The sequence below is a fragment of the Lentinula edodes genome (genome assembly GCF_021015755.1).
Source record: "Lentinula edodes strain Le(Bin) 0899 ss11 chromosome Unknown C8R40scaffold_1, whole genome shotgun sequence".
Taxonomy (NCBI): Eukaryota; Fungi; Basidiomycota; class Agaricomycetes; order Agaricales; family Omphalotaceae; genus Lentinula; species Lentinula edodes.
Genome location: NW_025764307.1, coordinates 558905 through 572426, shown reverse-complemented (window position 1 = coordinate 572426; position 13522 = coordinate 558905). Strand labels below are relative to the sequence as shown.

The 13522-nt window shown below is 46.5% G+C and overlaps 5 protein-coding genes across 5 annotated transcripts; all 5 read left to right on the top strand.

Annotated features, from left to right (window-relative positions):
* The first annotated feature begins 203 nt into the window (after positions 1-203).
* Positions 204-785, top strand: C8R40DRAFT_1076373 (uncharacterized protein). Its single transcript, XM_046226923.1, has 2 exons — positions 204-513; positions 593-785. The coding sequence occupies exons 1-2, from the start codon at positions 322-324 to the stop codon at positions 761-763; spliced, it is 363 nt and encodes a 120-aa protein (XP_046092155.1). The 5' UTR covers positions 204-321; the 3' UTR covers positions 764-785.
* Positions 786-1889: 1104 nt separating this feature from the next.
* Positions 1890-6307, top strand: C8R40DRAFT_1157564 (uncharacterized protein; the record flags this gene model as incomplete). The annotated part of the gene is made up of 11 exons (XM_046229638.1): positions 1890-2176; positions 2237-2855; positions 2905-3201; positions 3254-3748; positions 3805-4681; positions 4718-5145; positions 5198-5470; positions 5524-5574; positions 5630-5788; positions 5836-6035; positions 6118-6307. 11 exons carry the CDS (start codon positions 1890-1892, stop codon positions 6305-6307), a joined length of 3876 nt encoding a protein of 1291 aa, XP_046092154.1.
* A 263-nt stretch (positions 6308-6570) lies between these two features.
* Positions 6571-8220, top strand: C8R40DRAFT_14913 (uncharacterized protein). Its single transcript, XM_046234173.1, has 3 exons — positions 6571-6768; positions 6899-7890; positions 8100-8220. The coding sequence occupies exons 2-3, from the start codon at positions 6964-6966 to the stop codon at positions 8112-8114; spliced, it is 942 nt and encodes a 313-aa protein (XP_046092153.1). The 5' UTR covers positions 6571-6768; positions 6899-6963; the 3' UTR covers positions 8115-8220.
* Positions 8221-9676: 1456 nt separating this feature from the next.
* On the top strand, positions 9677-12247 carry C8R40DRAFT_1157563 (armadillo-type protein; the record flags this gene model as incomplete). The annotated part of the gene is made up of 11 exons (XM_046229637.1): positions 9677-9814; positions 9875-10050; positions 10108-10195; positions 10251-10363; positions 10414-10526; positions 10582-10758; positions 10806-10960; positions 11010-11238; positions 11286-11692; positions 11748-11879; positions 11933-12247. The coding sequence occupies 11 exons, from the start codon at positions 9677-9679 to the stop codon at positions 12245-12247; spliced, it is 2043 nt and encodes a 680-aa protein (XP_046092152.1).
* Positions 12248-13042: 795 nt separating this feature from the next.
* On the top strand, positions 13043-13364 carry C8R40DRAFT_1031864 (uncharacterized protein; the record flags this gene model as incomplete). Its single annotated transcript, XM_046223207.1, has 2 exons — positions 13043-13184; positions 13240-13364. The coding sequence occupies 2 exons, from the start codon at positions 13043-13045 to the stop codon at positions 13362-13364; spliced, it is 267 nt and encodes an 88-aa protein (XP_046092151.1).
* Positions 13365-13522: the final 158 nt, after the last annotated feature.

Genomic DNA, 13522 nt, shown 5'->3' with positions numbered 1-13522 from the left:
TCCACAATGGTCGACACTATGATTCTTCTTCTAGAGGCCTATAACTAGCTATGGCCCATTACCCATGGCCGCCCAGTTGCTTCAAAAAGCATTGATAATCGAGCGCGCACAATTCGCGGTTATGCTGGATTGGAGATCGAGACAGACCGTCTGCCGAGCTTACATGCAATCGACTGCAATGCAGTGCCTCCCACTATATGTACAAACTCCGAAAAAACACATCTATGTGAGCGGCTTCTATTTCATTATTTTTTACACAGTGACACTAACAGAAACACATATTTGATTAGCCGACTACGTATATAAGCGAAGCCTTGTTATATGCAGACTTGCCCGTTCACCCTCATTCGACGTTTGCCCGACAATAACCAGTTCTTCTCAGTTCTGTGTTCCGTGGACTCGAGAAGCATTTCTAGATTATTCCGAGATTCTGCGCAACTGCGCACTGGTTGTTCATCGTTCAGCTGCGATTACAAAACATTCAACTGGGAAGAAAACCTTGGCAGAGTGCAAGTAAGTCAGCGAAAATGTTGCCGGATTTATTCAATATAGCTGCGCTTACTGTCCCCTTCCCGTTCCACCCTGTGCAAAGTATACACGCGTCCTTTCTTCTCTCACAATGTCGGTGTTTTCCCTAGAGGTGATTGCTGAACCGGCGCATAGAGTCATAGTTACAAGTGCAAGCATCTTCTTTGGATGCATGGGATTCGTGTTGGTACGTCCAAGGAAAAACGAAATTCTAGTGTTCAAAATATATCTTTAGAGTGTGATAACTGCAGTCATTCATTTATTTTCTCCCGTCCTATTTCGGCCACGCGTCCCCCTCAAATCCAACACAGTTTCGAGGGCCTCTTCTCGCCAAACAATTCGTCGCAGGATTGAAGCCCAACCTTCATTTTCTACACCTGCTTCTTCACCCTCCTTCAAATCAACAGACGCGCTTGATTCTGTGGAGTTGAAGCTTCCGAAAGCTTCACAATCTTTGAGTCCGTTGTCGTCTTCACCGATGGAAGCTCAAATGCGAAATTCGTTGCCGTACCCAGTCCATGATTATTTTCCACCAATGGATCCTTCGCCAGCGTCTGAGATACCCCATGTTGTGGTGACCAAAACCTCCTTAGATGAAGCGCCTCGTAGTTCGCACGCCAAACAGCGACTCGCAAGCACCGGTAGAAGGCCAGCGCTACTTTGCAGTGCAACTATTGGGACTGATGGCGCATTACGTGGGAGTCGTAGTATGTCGTTCTTTAAATCGAAGGGTCACCAGAGAACACCTAGTGACCCACCTACTTCCAAGGTATGTCCACGATCTCCACTGTAACCATATCTATTTCTTGTAATTTCATAGACACCTTCATCTCCATCTGAGACCGTAGTGCGTGAGAAGGAAAAGAAGAAGAAAATTCAGGTTGTACGTCAGCGTACGCAACCATACGAAGCCCCGTATTTTGTCCCTACTCCCGTCTCGCCTTCTTCGACAGAATACCTGCGACCTCGACTGAATCCTGTTCGTAGTCAGACAATGCCTTTTCCTCAGAGGAGGGCAACATAATGGCATTCCTACACTCTATCTAAATTATCTGCCTCGCTTGCCCACTCATTAGCAAGGCTCTTCACCTCCGGATACACACTGATTGTACCGCTAGATTTGCGAAGGCGAACACACGGACATCGTTGTATCATCCATACCAAATGTTACTGTACTTATTGCTTAATTCTGCTACGGATTTGGATGGGGGTAGTGATCGATGGAACAGCAGATAAGATATTTGATAAGCACGTGGCTTCAGTTAAAAACACACCTCCGGAGACGGAAGATCAGAGATATCACAAAGCCTCTTTTGAACCGTTATAACGTCACCTCGAATTCGGCGGTGAGCTCGAAAGCCATGTCGGCATTCTCTACCCGAGAGAATTCTCCAACACGACCGGCCTCTCATCTAGCTCTTGGCAACCCGACTGTCATGCCTAGAACCCCCAAAGCTTTGACACCACGGCCACAGGCAGAACAAAATATCATCCCAGGCCCTTCTTCTGCTCAATCATTCGAGATGTCTCGCCCTCTGAATGTCACAGATGCCCTCAGCTATTTGGATGATGTAAAACACCAATTCGCAGAGAAACCGGAGGTTTACAATAGGTTTTTGGATATCATGAAAGATTTTAAAAGCCAACAGTGCGTCATATCTCGCTTGACAATATTCTTGACTGCTAATTCCTACTACTTTCTGCTTAGAATTGACACTCCGGGTGTCATTGGCCGGGTATCGAAACTCTTCCACGGAAATCCCCCTCTAATTCAAGGATTCAATACTTTTCTTCCAGTTGGATACCGTATCGACGTTTCTGGGGATCCACTGGATCCCAATACGATCACAGTGACTACTCCACAAGGCACAACTACGCAGACTACCACTCAAAGCTCTACCGCACACGTACCTCGCACCATTTCGCACCCGCCGCGTGACATTCCTGGGTTCGGACCCAATCTTGCACAATCTTTTCCTTTCCCCGGAATCAATACACCAAATGGCGCCTCGCCCCTCACACCTTTGAATACAATCTCGCGATCTATGACACCACAGCAGCCTTTCCATATTCCTCATCAGTCACTCATATTCGACCTCCCGTTTTCGCCTGGAATACAACAAACTCAGACCACTGCTGCTGCCTCTTTGCTCGGCAACCTGAACAACAAGAATCTGATCGAAAAGCAACCGCAAGGGGAAGAATTCAACCACGCGATTCAGTATCTGAACAAAATCAAAAACAGATATTCTGACGACGCGAATACTTACAAGCAGTTTTTGGATATATTACAAGCATATCAGAAGGAGCAGAGGCACCTGCAAGATGTCAGCTACTTCTTTTCGAGTCTCTTCATCCCAACTGATTCTATTACAGTCGCAAGTTTACGTCCAAGTACAAATTTTGTTCAAAGACGCGCCCGATCTCTTAGCTGAATTCAAAGACTTTCTTCCTGAGATCACTGGAGGTATACCTCATCCCGGAAACGCTATGATGCCGCCACCTCCAGGAGCCGGTCCCAGCTCGCAGCCATGGAGCAACCCCAATGATTCTGCACCGGTTTCTCCTGAGAAAGCATCGAAAAAGCCAGTTGCCCCAGGCGTAAAGCGAAAGAAACGTGTTATAGAGAAAGAGCCGACGCCAGCCCCTCCGTCGAAACCAGCCCCTAGTAGAGTATGTGATCAAATTGACATCTCAACGAGATTTAATTATTTCTTATCTCCAGGCCAAAAAACCCAAAATTGCTCACAAAGGCGATCCAGGATCTCCTTCATTCTCCCCTTTCCCATTGCCAAAATCACCGCAGCTTCCCACATCACACTCAGCGCCTTCATTACCTCCTATCCAACACTCTCAAGTCCCGTCTACACCTTCGTTTGTCCCAGCACCTCCTATCCCCACCACTCCAAGCAAACTCAAGTTCTTCGATCGCTTAAAGAAAACTCTGGAGAATCGAGAAATTTACGAAGAATTCTTAAAGCTTCTCGGTCTTTACTCCAAGGATATCATAGACGTGAAAACATTGATTAGCCGTGCTGCAGTATTTCTTGGAGAGGGAGACTTGATGGATGAGTTTAAGGAGGTCCTTGGTTATGATCCGAAGCAAGACGATGTGGAGAACGGACCACCTGGTAGCATTCGCACTGGTCCCCCTGAGGCGCTGGCTGCGCAGCCCAGTGACGACGGACAAGGGCCAAGCTATAGAAAGTTGCCTTGGAGTGTAAGTCATTTCTTCTTTGTTTTCTTACTTTCCTTATGTTTCCTCAATTCTTTCAGGAGGTGCGCCTTGCCTGTTCAGGCCGCGATGAACTTTGCCGTTCCGTCTTGAATGATGGATGGGTTTCTCACCCTACTTGGGCGTCTGAAGAAGCCGGTTTTTTGACGCTCAAGAAAAACTCTTTCGAAGATGCACTTCATAAGAGCGAGGAGGAACGCCACGAATACCACGTTCATCTAGAAGCAATGACGCGTACTATCGCTCTTCTGGAGCCACTCAATGAGCGCATCGAAGCCATGACTGCTGATGAACGTAGTCTATACAGGCTCCCTCCGGGTCTCGGGGGACTCAGTAAAGGCATCTATACCCGGATAATCAAAAAGGTTTACGGCCGAGATAATGGTGCAGAGATCATTCAAGCTCTTCAAGAATGCCCTGGAGTTGCCATTCCTGTTGTCCTTTCCAGGCTCAAGCAGAAGGATGACGAATGGCGTCGTGCTCACCGTGAATGGAGTCGCACATGGCGGGAAGTTGACTGCAAGAATTTCTACAAGTCTCTCGATCATCAAGGTATCAGCTTCAAGCAAAATGATAAAAAGGCCATCACTGCGAAACATTTCGTTGCAGACATCGAGTCGATACAGGCTCGGCAGCTTGAGGAGATCGACGATCTCAATGCTCGCTTCCAGAGCGGGGATGAGAAGGGGAAGCAGAAAGCCTGGACTTCGCCATTCGCTCGGGGTTCTCTCCCAGCACAGCTTGAATTCCAGATTCAGGACACGGCCGTGTTACATGACTGTCTAAAACTGGTTTATTCATTTCTCGATCGTTCTCAAGGCCAGTACAGTGTGCTTGAGCGCCGCAGTGTTGAAAAGTTCCTGAGAGTGTTCGTACCAACCCTCTTGATGTATCCTGTTACCGAATTCAACCTCGCGTGTGAACCACAACACGAAGGGGTCGGTACGAATACAGGGGGTGCTGACGATTTGAATGGAATGACTGAAAGCAACGCAATGGATTCTTCTGCAGGTTCCAAAGGCGGAAGGAAAGTATCTGGCCAGTCTAACGGTATCGTAGCTGGTGACTTGCGGAAGAAACTTCTCAAGACAGCTAAAGAGCGGCGTCGTAAACGCGAGGAACGCGGTGGTTCCACTTCAGCGGCGGCATCTAGAGCTGGCTCTCCGCCATTTCTTGAGAGTCATCGATCTCCGCTAGTACCAGCGTCGCGTCAGGAAGAGGATCCCGTCGCCACCGTTCATGAAGATATCTGGATCAGAGAGTCTTCTGCCGCAGGAGCGACAACCATGGACTTCATTAACTCTGAGGAATCTAGAAACGGCAATTTCGAAAGGCCATTCTTCGCAAACACAACTTTCTATACACTTTTTCGTTTGCTTCAGGTAAGGACGTCTATCATCGCCGAAGGTGACTAATTCCTGAAATGCCACTTAGTTATTATATTCCCGTCTTCTCATGTGCAAGGAGATCGGACAAGACCTTGCAACAAGAAAGCACGCGCAATTGCTTTCTAATCCAGTCGCAGTTCAATTAGGTCTGGATGACCCCAACGGACCAGCGACAGTTTTAGCGCAAGCTATGGAACAGCTGAACGGTGGTACTAATGTGGTCTACATGTATTTATTGGATGCATGCGAGAAGGTATTTGCGGGAGACCTTGATCAAGTTTCGTTTGAGGAGCACATGAGATGGTTTTTCGGCAATAAGGCGAGGATGGACGAGCACTTCTTCATAATAATAACTGATGATTCTATTCTTAGGCCTATCACTTGTTTACTTTGGACAAGTTGATTATAGCTCTTGTTAAGCAGGTTGAATTCTTTTTACGTCGCAGAGTTATAACGGATCTCAATATGCTCAATACAGGTGCAAACAATCACCTCTGATGCGAAGTGTCAGGAGCTTTGGTCCTTATTGCAAAGTGCACAAGTGTCAGAGTCGATTACGAATCAAGACGTTATCCGATATCGTAGGGAGGCGGAGACGAATGTCGGGCAAGATGGTAATCTTTACAAGATTCAATGGGTAAGTGAAGTTGGTTTATTTCTGTAACAGCAACGTTGTGACCATAGGTGACCATAAATCAAAAGGAGCGGGAGCTGAAAATAATGCGGATCCATTTGATGAGACAGGAAGATGCGAGCGTCAACAGTTTCCGAAAACCTCACAGTCGATGGAGAGCATATGTGGACAGTTGGATTCTCCGGTATCCCACGGAGTGGATGCCCTCACAAAATAAAGAAGCCGGACCTCATCCTGTTTTCCTGCGAAGGTAAGTTCACATCATCAATACAGGCTGTTGCCGAGGTTGATCTTTCAACCAATAATAGGACTCGGCAATTGAGTGAAAACAGAACGGTCACGATGGAGGGGGAAGTGAAAATTGGGATTTCATTGCCAGAATACAAGATTGTGTACGAAAGGGGTTCTGAAGAGACCGTTATAGTGAGGCAGAAAGACAGTGCAATGTTGGAGGAAAGAGCCCATAGTAGAAGAGAGCAAGGCAAGCTATTTATTAGGAGAGTAATTTTAAAAATAGATTGAAAGTTTGTAATAAATGTACATATACATCCGATGCTTTTATCAACCTTGAACACTCGCACACCCCCATCACTTCACCCTCTCTTGGCACTATAGATATCCTTTGCCAAGTAAATGCTCTCACTGTCGGAGCCTTCGTCATCTACGTCCACCACTTTATTCTCTAACAGTCGTAAACATCGGCGACGTCGACGTACACCTCATTATTCTTCGCCTTCACCTGGTCTTCTTTCCTTACTAGCAACTGTTGTTAGCTCAACTTTCGTGAGCGCTAGCCCTGTTGCGCTCCCATTTCTCTGTCCAGGTGCCGGGGAGGAATTTTCTTATCCCAGACGCGAAATATCTCCAGTCGACACAAAGACAACGAGAATAAAGGGCAGGAGAAGACGTCTGCCAGACAGATATGTGAGAGGAAGTGACGGACTTTGGAGAAAAACTGATTGGAGCCTGTATGGTTCATCAATGTGTGTTGTACGTCTGTCATTGGCTATCTATCTACCATTGCTTTACTTATATTTCGCTTATAGGATTGCCCGCAATCTACATCCTCAACGTCCATGCCTACCGCTGATGCTGACGACTCTGTGAATACAGGAGCAGTCTCTGCCACTACTACTACATCTACAGCGGCGGCATCAACTACCTCGGCAGATGATTTCATGGATTCTTTACCTCCAGGATGGAAGCCTATCGTAAACCACGATAATACAGCCAAAACCTTAAGTATATCCCTCTCTCTCGCTTTCTTCATCTGCATTACCATGATATTCTGTGTAATCTGGAGAAGAGGAAAGAGGCGTTTGAAAGACGTCGAGAAACCCGTTCGCAAAAGTAAAGCAAACTCGAGTGACGATCTCGAGGTCATGATTGAGAAAGAAGTCGAGTCGAAGAGAAGGGTGTTGGCCAGGGCTACCGCTCGTTGGAAAGCCAATGCTCGTTATACCTTCAGGCAGAGGAGAGGCAAACGTAGGGCTGTACCTCACACCGAGGGTGATGCAGATGTTCCTCCCACAAACACCACTTTAACCGAAAGCTCTCCATCTTCGCCGGCACATTCCAGGCGTTCTTCCGTTGATTCTGTCTTAACTCCAAAAGCAGATTCTTTTGTCGACCAGATACCACTCAGCACATCGAGAGAGCGGCCCTCTCTACTATCGCCACCAGTATCTTCCCCACCTGCTTACCTTCATCATTCTCTCTCCTCCAACCATCACAACATAGCGCCTTCTGGCAATATTACACCTACCGCCTCTTATGTCCAATCCCGTAGGACGTCAATGTCATCCCTCACTCCAGATGTGCACTGTATCAATCAGCCGGCTCCCTACACCTCTTCTCACCATATGGCACATGTGGCAACAGACGACAAGGCCCTTTTAGAGCGATTGAATCAACTGGTTAGTGCCCCTGATGTATCAGGGCTTTCTACCAGACACGACACGACAACTTTTGCCCCTGTCTGGCAGGACGAAGAATTATCCGATTATACTGAACTAGAAGAACCTCGCCGAGAGTCCACATCTACTGAACCTGTAGACAATACTAGGCACGCCTACCAATATCCTTCCCACAATGGTGGCACCATGGTTTTCCCTCCTCCTCCCGTTCTTTCTTTTTCCTTGAACGAAAAAGGCAAGGGGGTAGAAGTTTATCCGTACGAGTATTCTTATCACCCAGATCGATCTTACGGGTCCTCGTTCGAGTATGAACAGGCTATACTGGACGTCGAACCTGAGGCAGGTCCGAGTGCTCCGCCATTCGAGTCTACTTCTGGAGTATTTGATACAACTCCCAGTGCCCCACCATTTGAACCTTCCGAGAATCATATTTTAGAACACCCGAGTGCCCCCAATCTACAGGCCTCGGATGACTTGAATGGTGGTTTCTTGGATGAGGGATCGACCGTAGTCGAGACGTACGACCAAAATACTTTGACGGGGAAGTTCGCTGTGTTATCGGAAGATTCAATACGTCCCTTGAGAACATGTGTTTCTGTTGTTTCTCCGGAAGAGTCTTCGCTTGATGGACTACTTGCATCTCACAATGACAGAGATCCGGACGGGAGAACGTTCGAGTCTTCTCCTTCTATGTAGCTCATATCCTGTGGATCTTCGGTACCTTCAACAGCTTTGCTTTCCTTTTCACCGCACTCTTCTCTTTTCCTTTTTGCTGGTTTACATATTGAAGGAACTATTCGTACGTCACGCAACTGTAGCAATCTATATTTACCCTTTCTTGCATTCGTCAAAGCATATACTTAGCTCCTGTATCCAATATGTCGTTCACAAACAATCTCAAAGCCGTATGATTTTCGCATCGTGCCCTGGAGTCCAGTTATCTGATTGAAGATATCTAACACGCAAGGGGTTCCAATTTCTCACTAGGAACAGTCTACAATGTGTTGCAAAACTTCGGTAACCGGTGAAGCTTGAGTGCTCTCAACATTGGTGTCAATCAGTTCTTCAACAATGCAGACAGATTCGATAACCAATCTTCAAGATAAAAGAAAGATAAGAAGGAACCGGCACGGTTCCATTGAGGATGGACCTGATAATTCACGGTTCCACCCAAGCCCCATCCTGCTCCATCAATCCTCTGCTTATCTTATTCAGGCAATCAAAACCAATTCAAGTCGACAGTGACCATGTGCTTTCTTCGTGTTTGTCTCCAAACGATAGACGATCGAAATTGCAACGTGGAATAAATTGAGGAAGATTTTTTCTCTCCCAGGTGTAGGTACCTGATTACTGGTAGAAAAAGACTCCTCGACATTGGACAGTGCACCCGGCGATGACACCAATGCCCGAATGTCCATACCCATGGCGGAAGGCAATAATCCAGATCGAGCTGCGGATCGTGGATGAAAGTCCGGCAGTCGTGTCGAGCTGCCTTACGACCTTCAGGCTTCCACTTCCGGAGAATATCGGAGAATATTTTCGGCATCTGCTACACTGCGAATGGAAATGTATAGGCATGGGAAGAATGATAATCCTGGCCTATGCTAGAGAAGGCTAGAGAACAACTGCAATTTACAGAGACGCCCCGCATGAGTCTCAATAAGATATCTGAGTGAACAATAATATCAGTGTGTAAGATATTTTTAAGGCGCAACATACTAATACGTACACAATTACAAAAGAGCCTCCGAGCTCAAAACGGAAAGCCGTCAAATTGGAAAGAGTTCTATGACCTGGATAAGAAATAGAGTGGAAGACAGACCTCGCAGCACCAGGAGGGGATGGAATTCACTCAACGAATCACCGTCAACAAGTGTCAACAATTGGCAGTTGGTTGAGCGCTTAAAGAGGGCGCCTCCAGACTGAGACGCGCGCTCAAATTTTGAATTTTTCTTCCTCTTATTCGTGAATCAAGATGGGCAAATCTCAGAAGAAAAAGTCTATGCGCAGGCACAATCCAATGCGCGTACCTGACTCTCATCTGCCGAAGGGTCTTGCATCTGCTTCTTCCACGTCCACTAAAAATGAAGCAATTCTACCGATAATCCAAAAAGTGTGCACCTTATTCCGCTCGATGCTGTTTTGACAATCGCTCAGTACAAATGCAAGCTAGATGGAGGGTCCAGACGCCTCAGATAGAAAATGGGCTTGTGTAGCTGTCTCCAACCTCATTCAAAATGATTCCTCTACCCGCCGGCTCCTACAGGGCAAAAATGTCGTTGGTGCTCTTATTACAAGGCTTACTGACAGTGAAGATGAAGTTGTATTAGAAGCTATGGGTGCTTTGAGGTACTTCTTTTCCCGACCACTATGGCTGAGACCTATTGATGAAATGTTCCTTCTCAGAAACTTATGTATCGATGGAGGATATGATATCTGTGCAGAAATGTATAATAAAAATATCCTTACAATCTTGAAAACATTCATTCCCAAAGTAAACCAACTCATGTCCTCAATATATTTCATAATCGCTCATGAACGAAGTTCAGATATCAAACATACTCTCACAATACCTGGAGGCTCCCAAAACCGCCCCCGCAAATGCCCAACGCCTAGTGTACGACTTCGCCGACAATGTAATCACGACACTTTGGTGTTTGTCGTAGGTTTCTTCAACGCATTGTTGCTACATGCAGGACTCATTATCTCCAGTGAAACGTCAAACAAAGCACTCAACGCAATTAACTCGATTAACCTGATCCCATTCCTCATGTCGTTCCTGGCATCCCGGGATAGACTATCCATCGCGCCTGTCCTTGCTGCCGGTATGCATTCTTGATCGCGAGGCTCTTGGACGCTCATAATTCTTGATTTTGTCAGCACAGTGCTTATATGTCCTGACTGATGATAACGATTCCGCCGGTGTCAGTCTAAAATCGAATGCAGAATATATATCTTGTTTGCTGTCCATAGCGCAATCGCTCAATCAGCCTGCGAATGGCAAAGGCAAGGATATCAACGATCATAGACTAATTACTCTCAGAGTATTGAGCTCAGGTGAGCGCTCAATGAGTGTTCAATATATCTTCTGACACCATTCGTAGGTATACTTCGTAATATATCCCCTTTACCGCAACCTTCTGCGGCTTCCGTTGTAGACATTGACAAAGATATCACTCTGCCTCTGTTGCAACCGGTGATTTCTTCTGTAAAACTTCCAGAAATTGCAAGTCGTGCGCAGCAACTGGTGGATGGTCTGGTAAGTCCAGTCATTCTGATCTGAATGTCCTTCTAAGATGCCCTGCCAGGCGTTGGAACCGCAGATTGAAAAAATGTCACTTAAAAACACGCCCAAGTCCGACCACAAATCGAGCTCCGAGTTGGAGCTCGAACAGTTGGAAGCGAATCTACGGACTGTACAGTTAGCTTTGGAGATTCTGACCGGAGTCTGTGCCACTCTCCCGGATCCCTCTGCAGGCATCGAAGGCGAAACCGAAATTGATGATGAAGATGAAGATATGGCGGATGATGATGAAGGTTGGTCATATGTTTCTTCAACAATCTCTTACCGATATTTCAATAAGTTCTGGATGATACGAACATCGAGGATCCAGGATATAATAATGACTCGGCCAATCCCACAGTACTGCCCTCCCTTGTCCCGTCTCTTTTGTCATTAATACAGCCCACGTCTCTGTCATTTTCTCCTCTCGCTACTTCATCAATTCACCCTCCAACCACGACCGCTTTAAGTGCGATTCATATCAGTGCTATGGAGTGTCTAAATAATATATTCCTTTCGCTTGCTACTTCACCCAATCCATCGGTGTCCGCGGATGCTGAAGGAGGACGCAAGGTGTGGAATGAAGTGTGGGCGTCGCTTGGTGTTGTCGGTACTGAGCTAGGCTTGGGACAAGAGCGGAGAAAGGAAATGTGGGAAATCGGAGTCGGTGTCCTGTGGGGGCTAGCGTTGGTTTGGAAGGGAACTTTGGTCAGTGGAGCTTAGTCTTAATGTGAATCGCTGCATTGTCTGATTGATACAATAGTCTGCAACTGAAGAACAGATACAGGTTTTGATTCGTTACAGTGACGGGGCATCAGATGAGATAACCAAAGTCAAATGCATTGGGGCATTAGAATGCCTTGCGCAATATCCTCAGTCAATAACGAATAATCAGGCAAGTACCTTTTAGATTGTTTGAGGGTACTGTCAGCTCACTTCTGAGTCTAGGTCATCGCCAGTTACCTTCTCACACTTCTCCCCACCCCTTCTTCGCCATCCCCTGCGGGCGTAGAATCTCTAATGCAGGCTGTGTCTGCACTGATTGATATCTATTCAGACGAGACTTTACCCTATGACATCAACTTTCGTCAAGGGGGCATGTTGCAAACTCTGGTGGCCAGCGTTGAAAACGTGCGAAAGGCCGTCAAACGAATCGACAGAAAAAAGCCAGGAGGAAAAGATCTGCGGAGAAGAGGAGAAGAAATTCGCGACAATTTGGTTGCATTCATCCAATATCGTAGAAATCTTGGGTTACAAAACTGATTGAGTCACTGTGTGATGGTCACAAGTATTTTTCTGGTATTCCCTGATCGACCTCATGAAACAGTTTACTTGACTCGAGAGCGCAACTTTCAATACCTCTGACTACCCATTTACACGGGTACCGTCAGATGGATTAACCTCTTCGTATTACAATGCGGCGGGGTCAACGTTCGATCGCAGACTTGCGCGCCGTATTGACACTATCTTAACTTCCCCATCAAAGGTTTAGGATCCTATGTCCAGATTCATAAAATAAGAATTTCATCAAGCTTGAGTAGAGGCATTTATGTCCAGGCTTTCTTGGATTCTGCCAAGTTGAATGCAGGTCAATCCCGTGTTTCCTCAAAGATGTTAAGTTATCCAAACCTGATTCCTAGTTTCTCGCTGTCTAGAGGCAATACGCGTTAGTCCACTATTAAATCCAGATTTGACCCTAGGATCCTTTCCTCCCTCCATCACACTAACGACGTCAAACCTCGTCCGCCGCAGTAGAACGCACTTGAGTCCTGCACCTGGCCACGTCTCACACTAGGTAACGTAGTATAAGTGTAAGCCTTCCGATGGGAAGTCCTCATTCCAAAGTCCTTCTACCTTCTATCGAGGTTTTTTGCTCGTCCCCGTACTATCATAACGCTAGTGGCCACTCCAATACAGCCTCTCAGACGCTCTTTGCCTGATATGTGCTATCCTCCACAACTCGAAGTATCTCCCCAGCCATTTATTACCTCCTCCCATGAAGAATTTTCCCCTATGCAACGAGAACGACGGGGAGCTTCAATTTCGAACTGTCCCTCTATGGATGTTCAATCATCCTTATCAGGGTACACACTCACAGTTCAACTCCCGGACCATATTAAACACGAAATGGTGACTATTTCGGTACTGAAGGGAAACAAACTAAAAGTCATCGCGGATGCGTGGCATATGGAAACAGAGTGTGAGTTGTTTGTTTTATATATCGCTCATCTGTTTTATGTCTGTTGTTCTATCAGGTCACTATGAATGGGTCATTAATTTCCCTCCTCATGACATCGACATGGGTGGCGTTCATGCCCAACTCGATCCCAGTGGCCTGTTGGCCATTGACGTGTGTCGTCGGCCACGCCATCATGTCTAATTCAGTATACCTTCCTCGACGCGTGTGATGCACCTGTTGCATGCTGCGCGAGCTTTGTGTTTCAAGTTCTCAATAAGGGCTGCGTCGGTTTTCTTCCTACCATGCGAAGATAAGTAATCTGAAGCAATTATTCATTGTATCATATTCTATTTAGTATC

Bases quoted from the DNA above. Each gene is read 5' to 3' on its own strand.
- C8R40DRAFT_14913 (XM_046234173.1), top strand. From the start codon at position 6,964: ATGGATTCTTTACCTCCAGGATGGAAGCCTATCGTAAACCACGATAAT.
- C8R40DRAFT_1076373 (XM_046226923.1), top strand. From the start codon at position 322: ATGCAGACTTGCCCGTTCACCCTCATTCGACGTTTGCCCGACAATAAC. The intron at 514-592 runs GTAAGTCAGCGA...CCCTGTGCAAAG, and splicing joins AAAACCTTGGCAGAGTGCAA to TATACACGCGTCCTTTCTTC.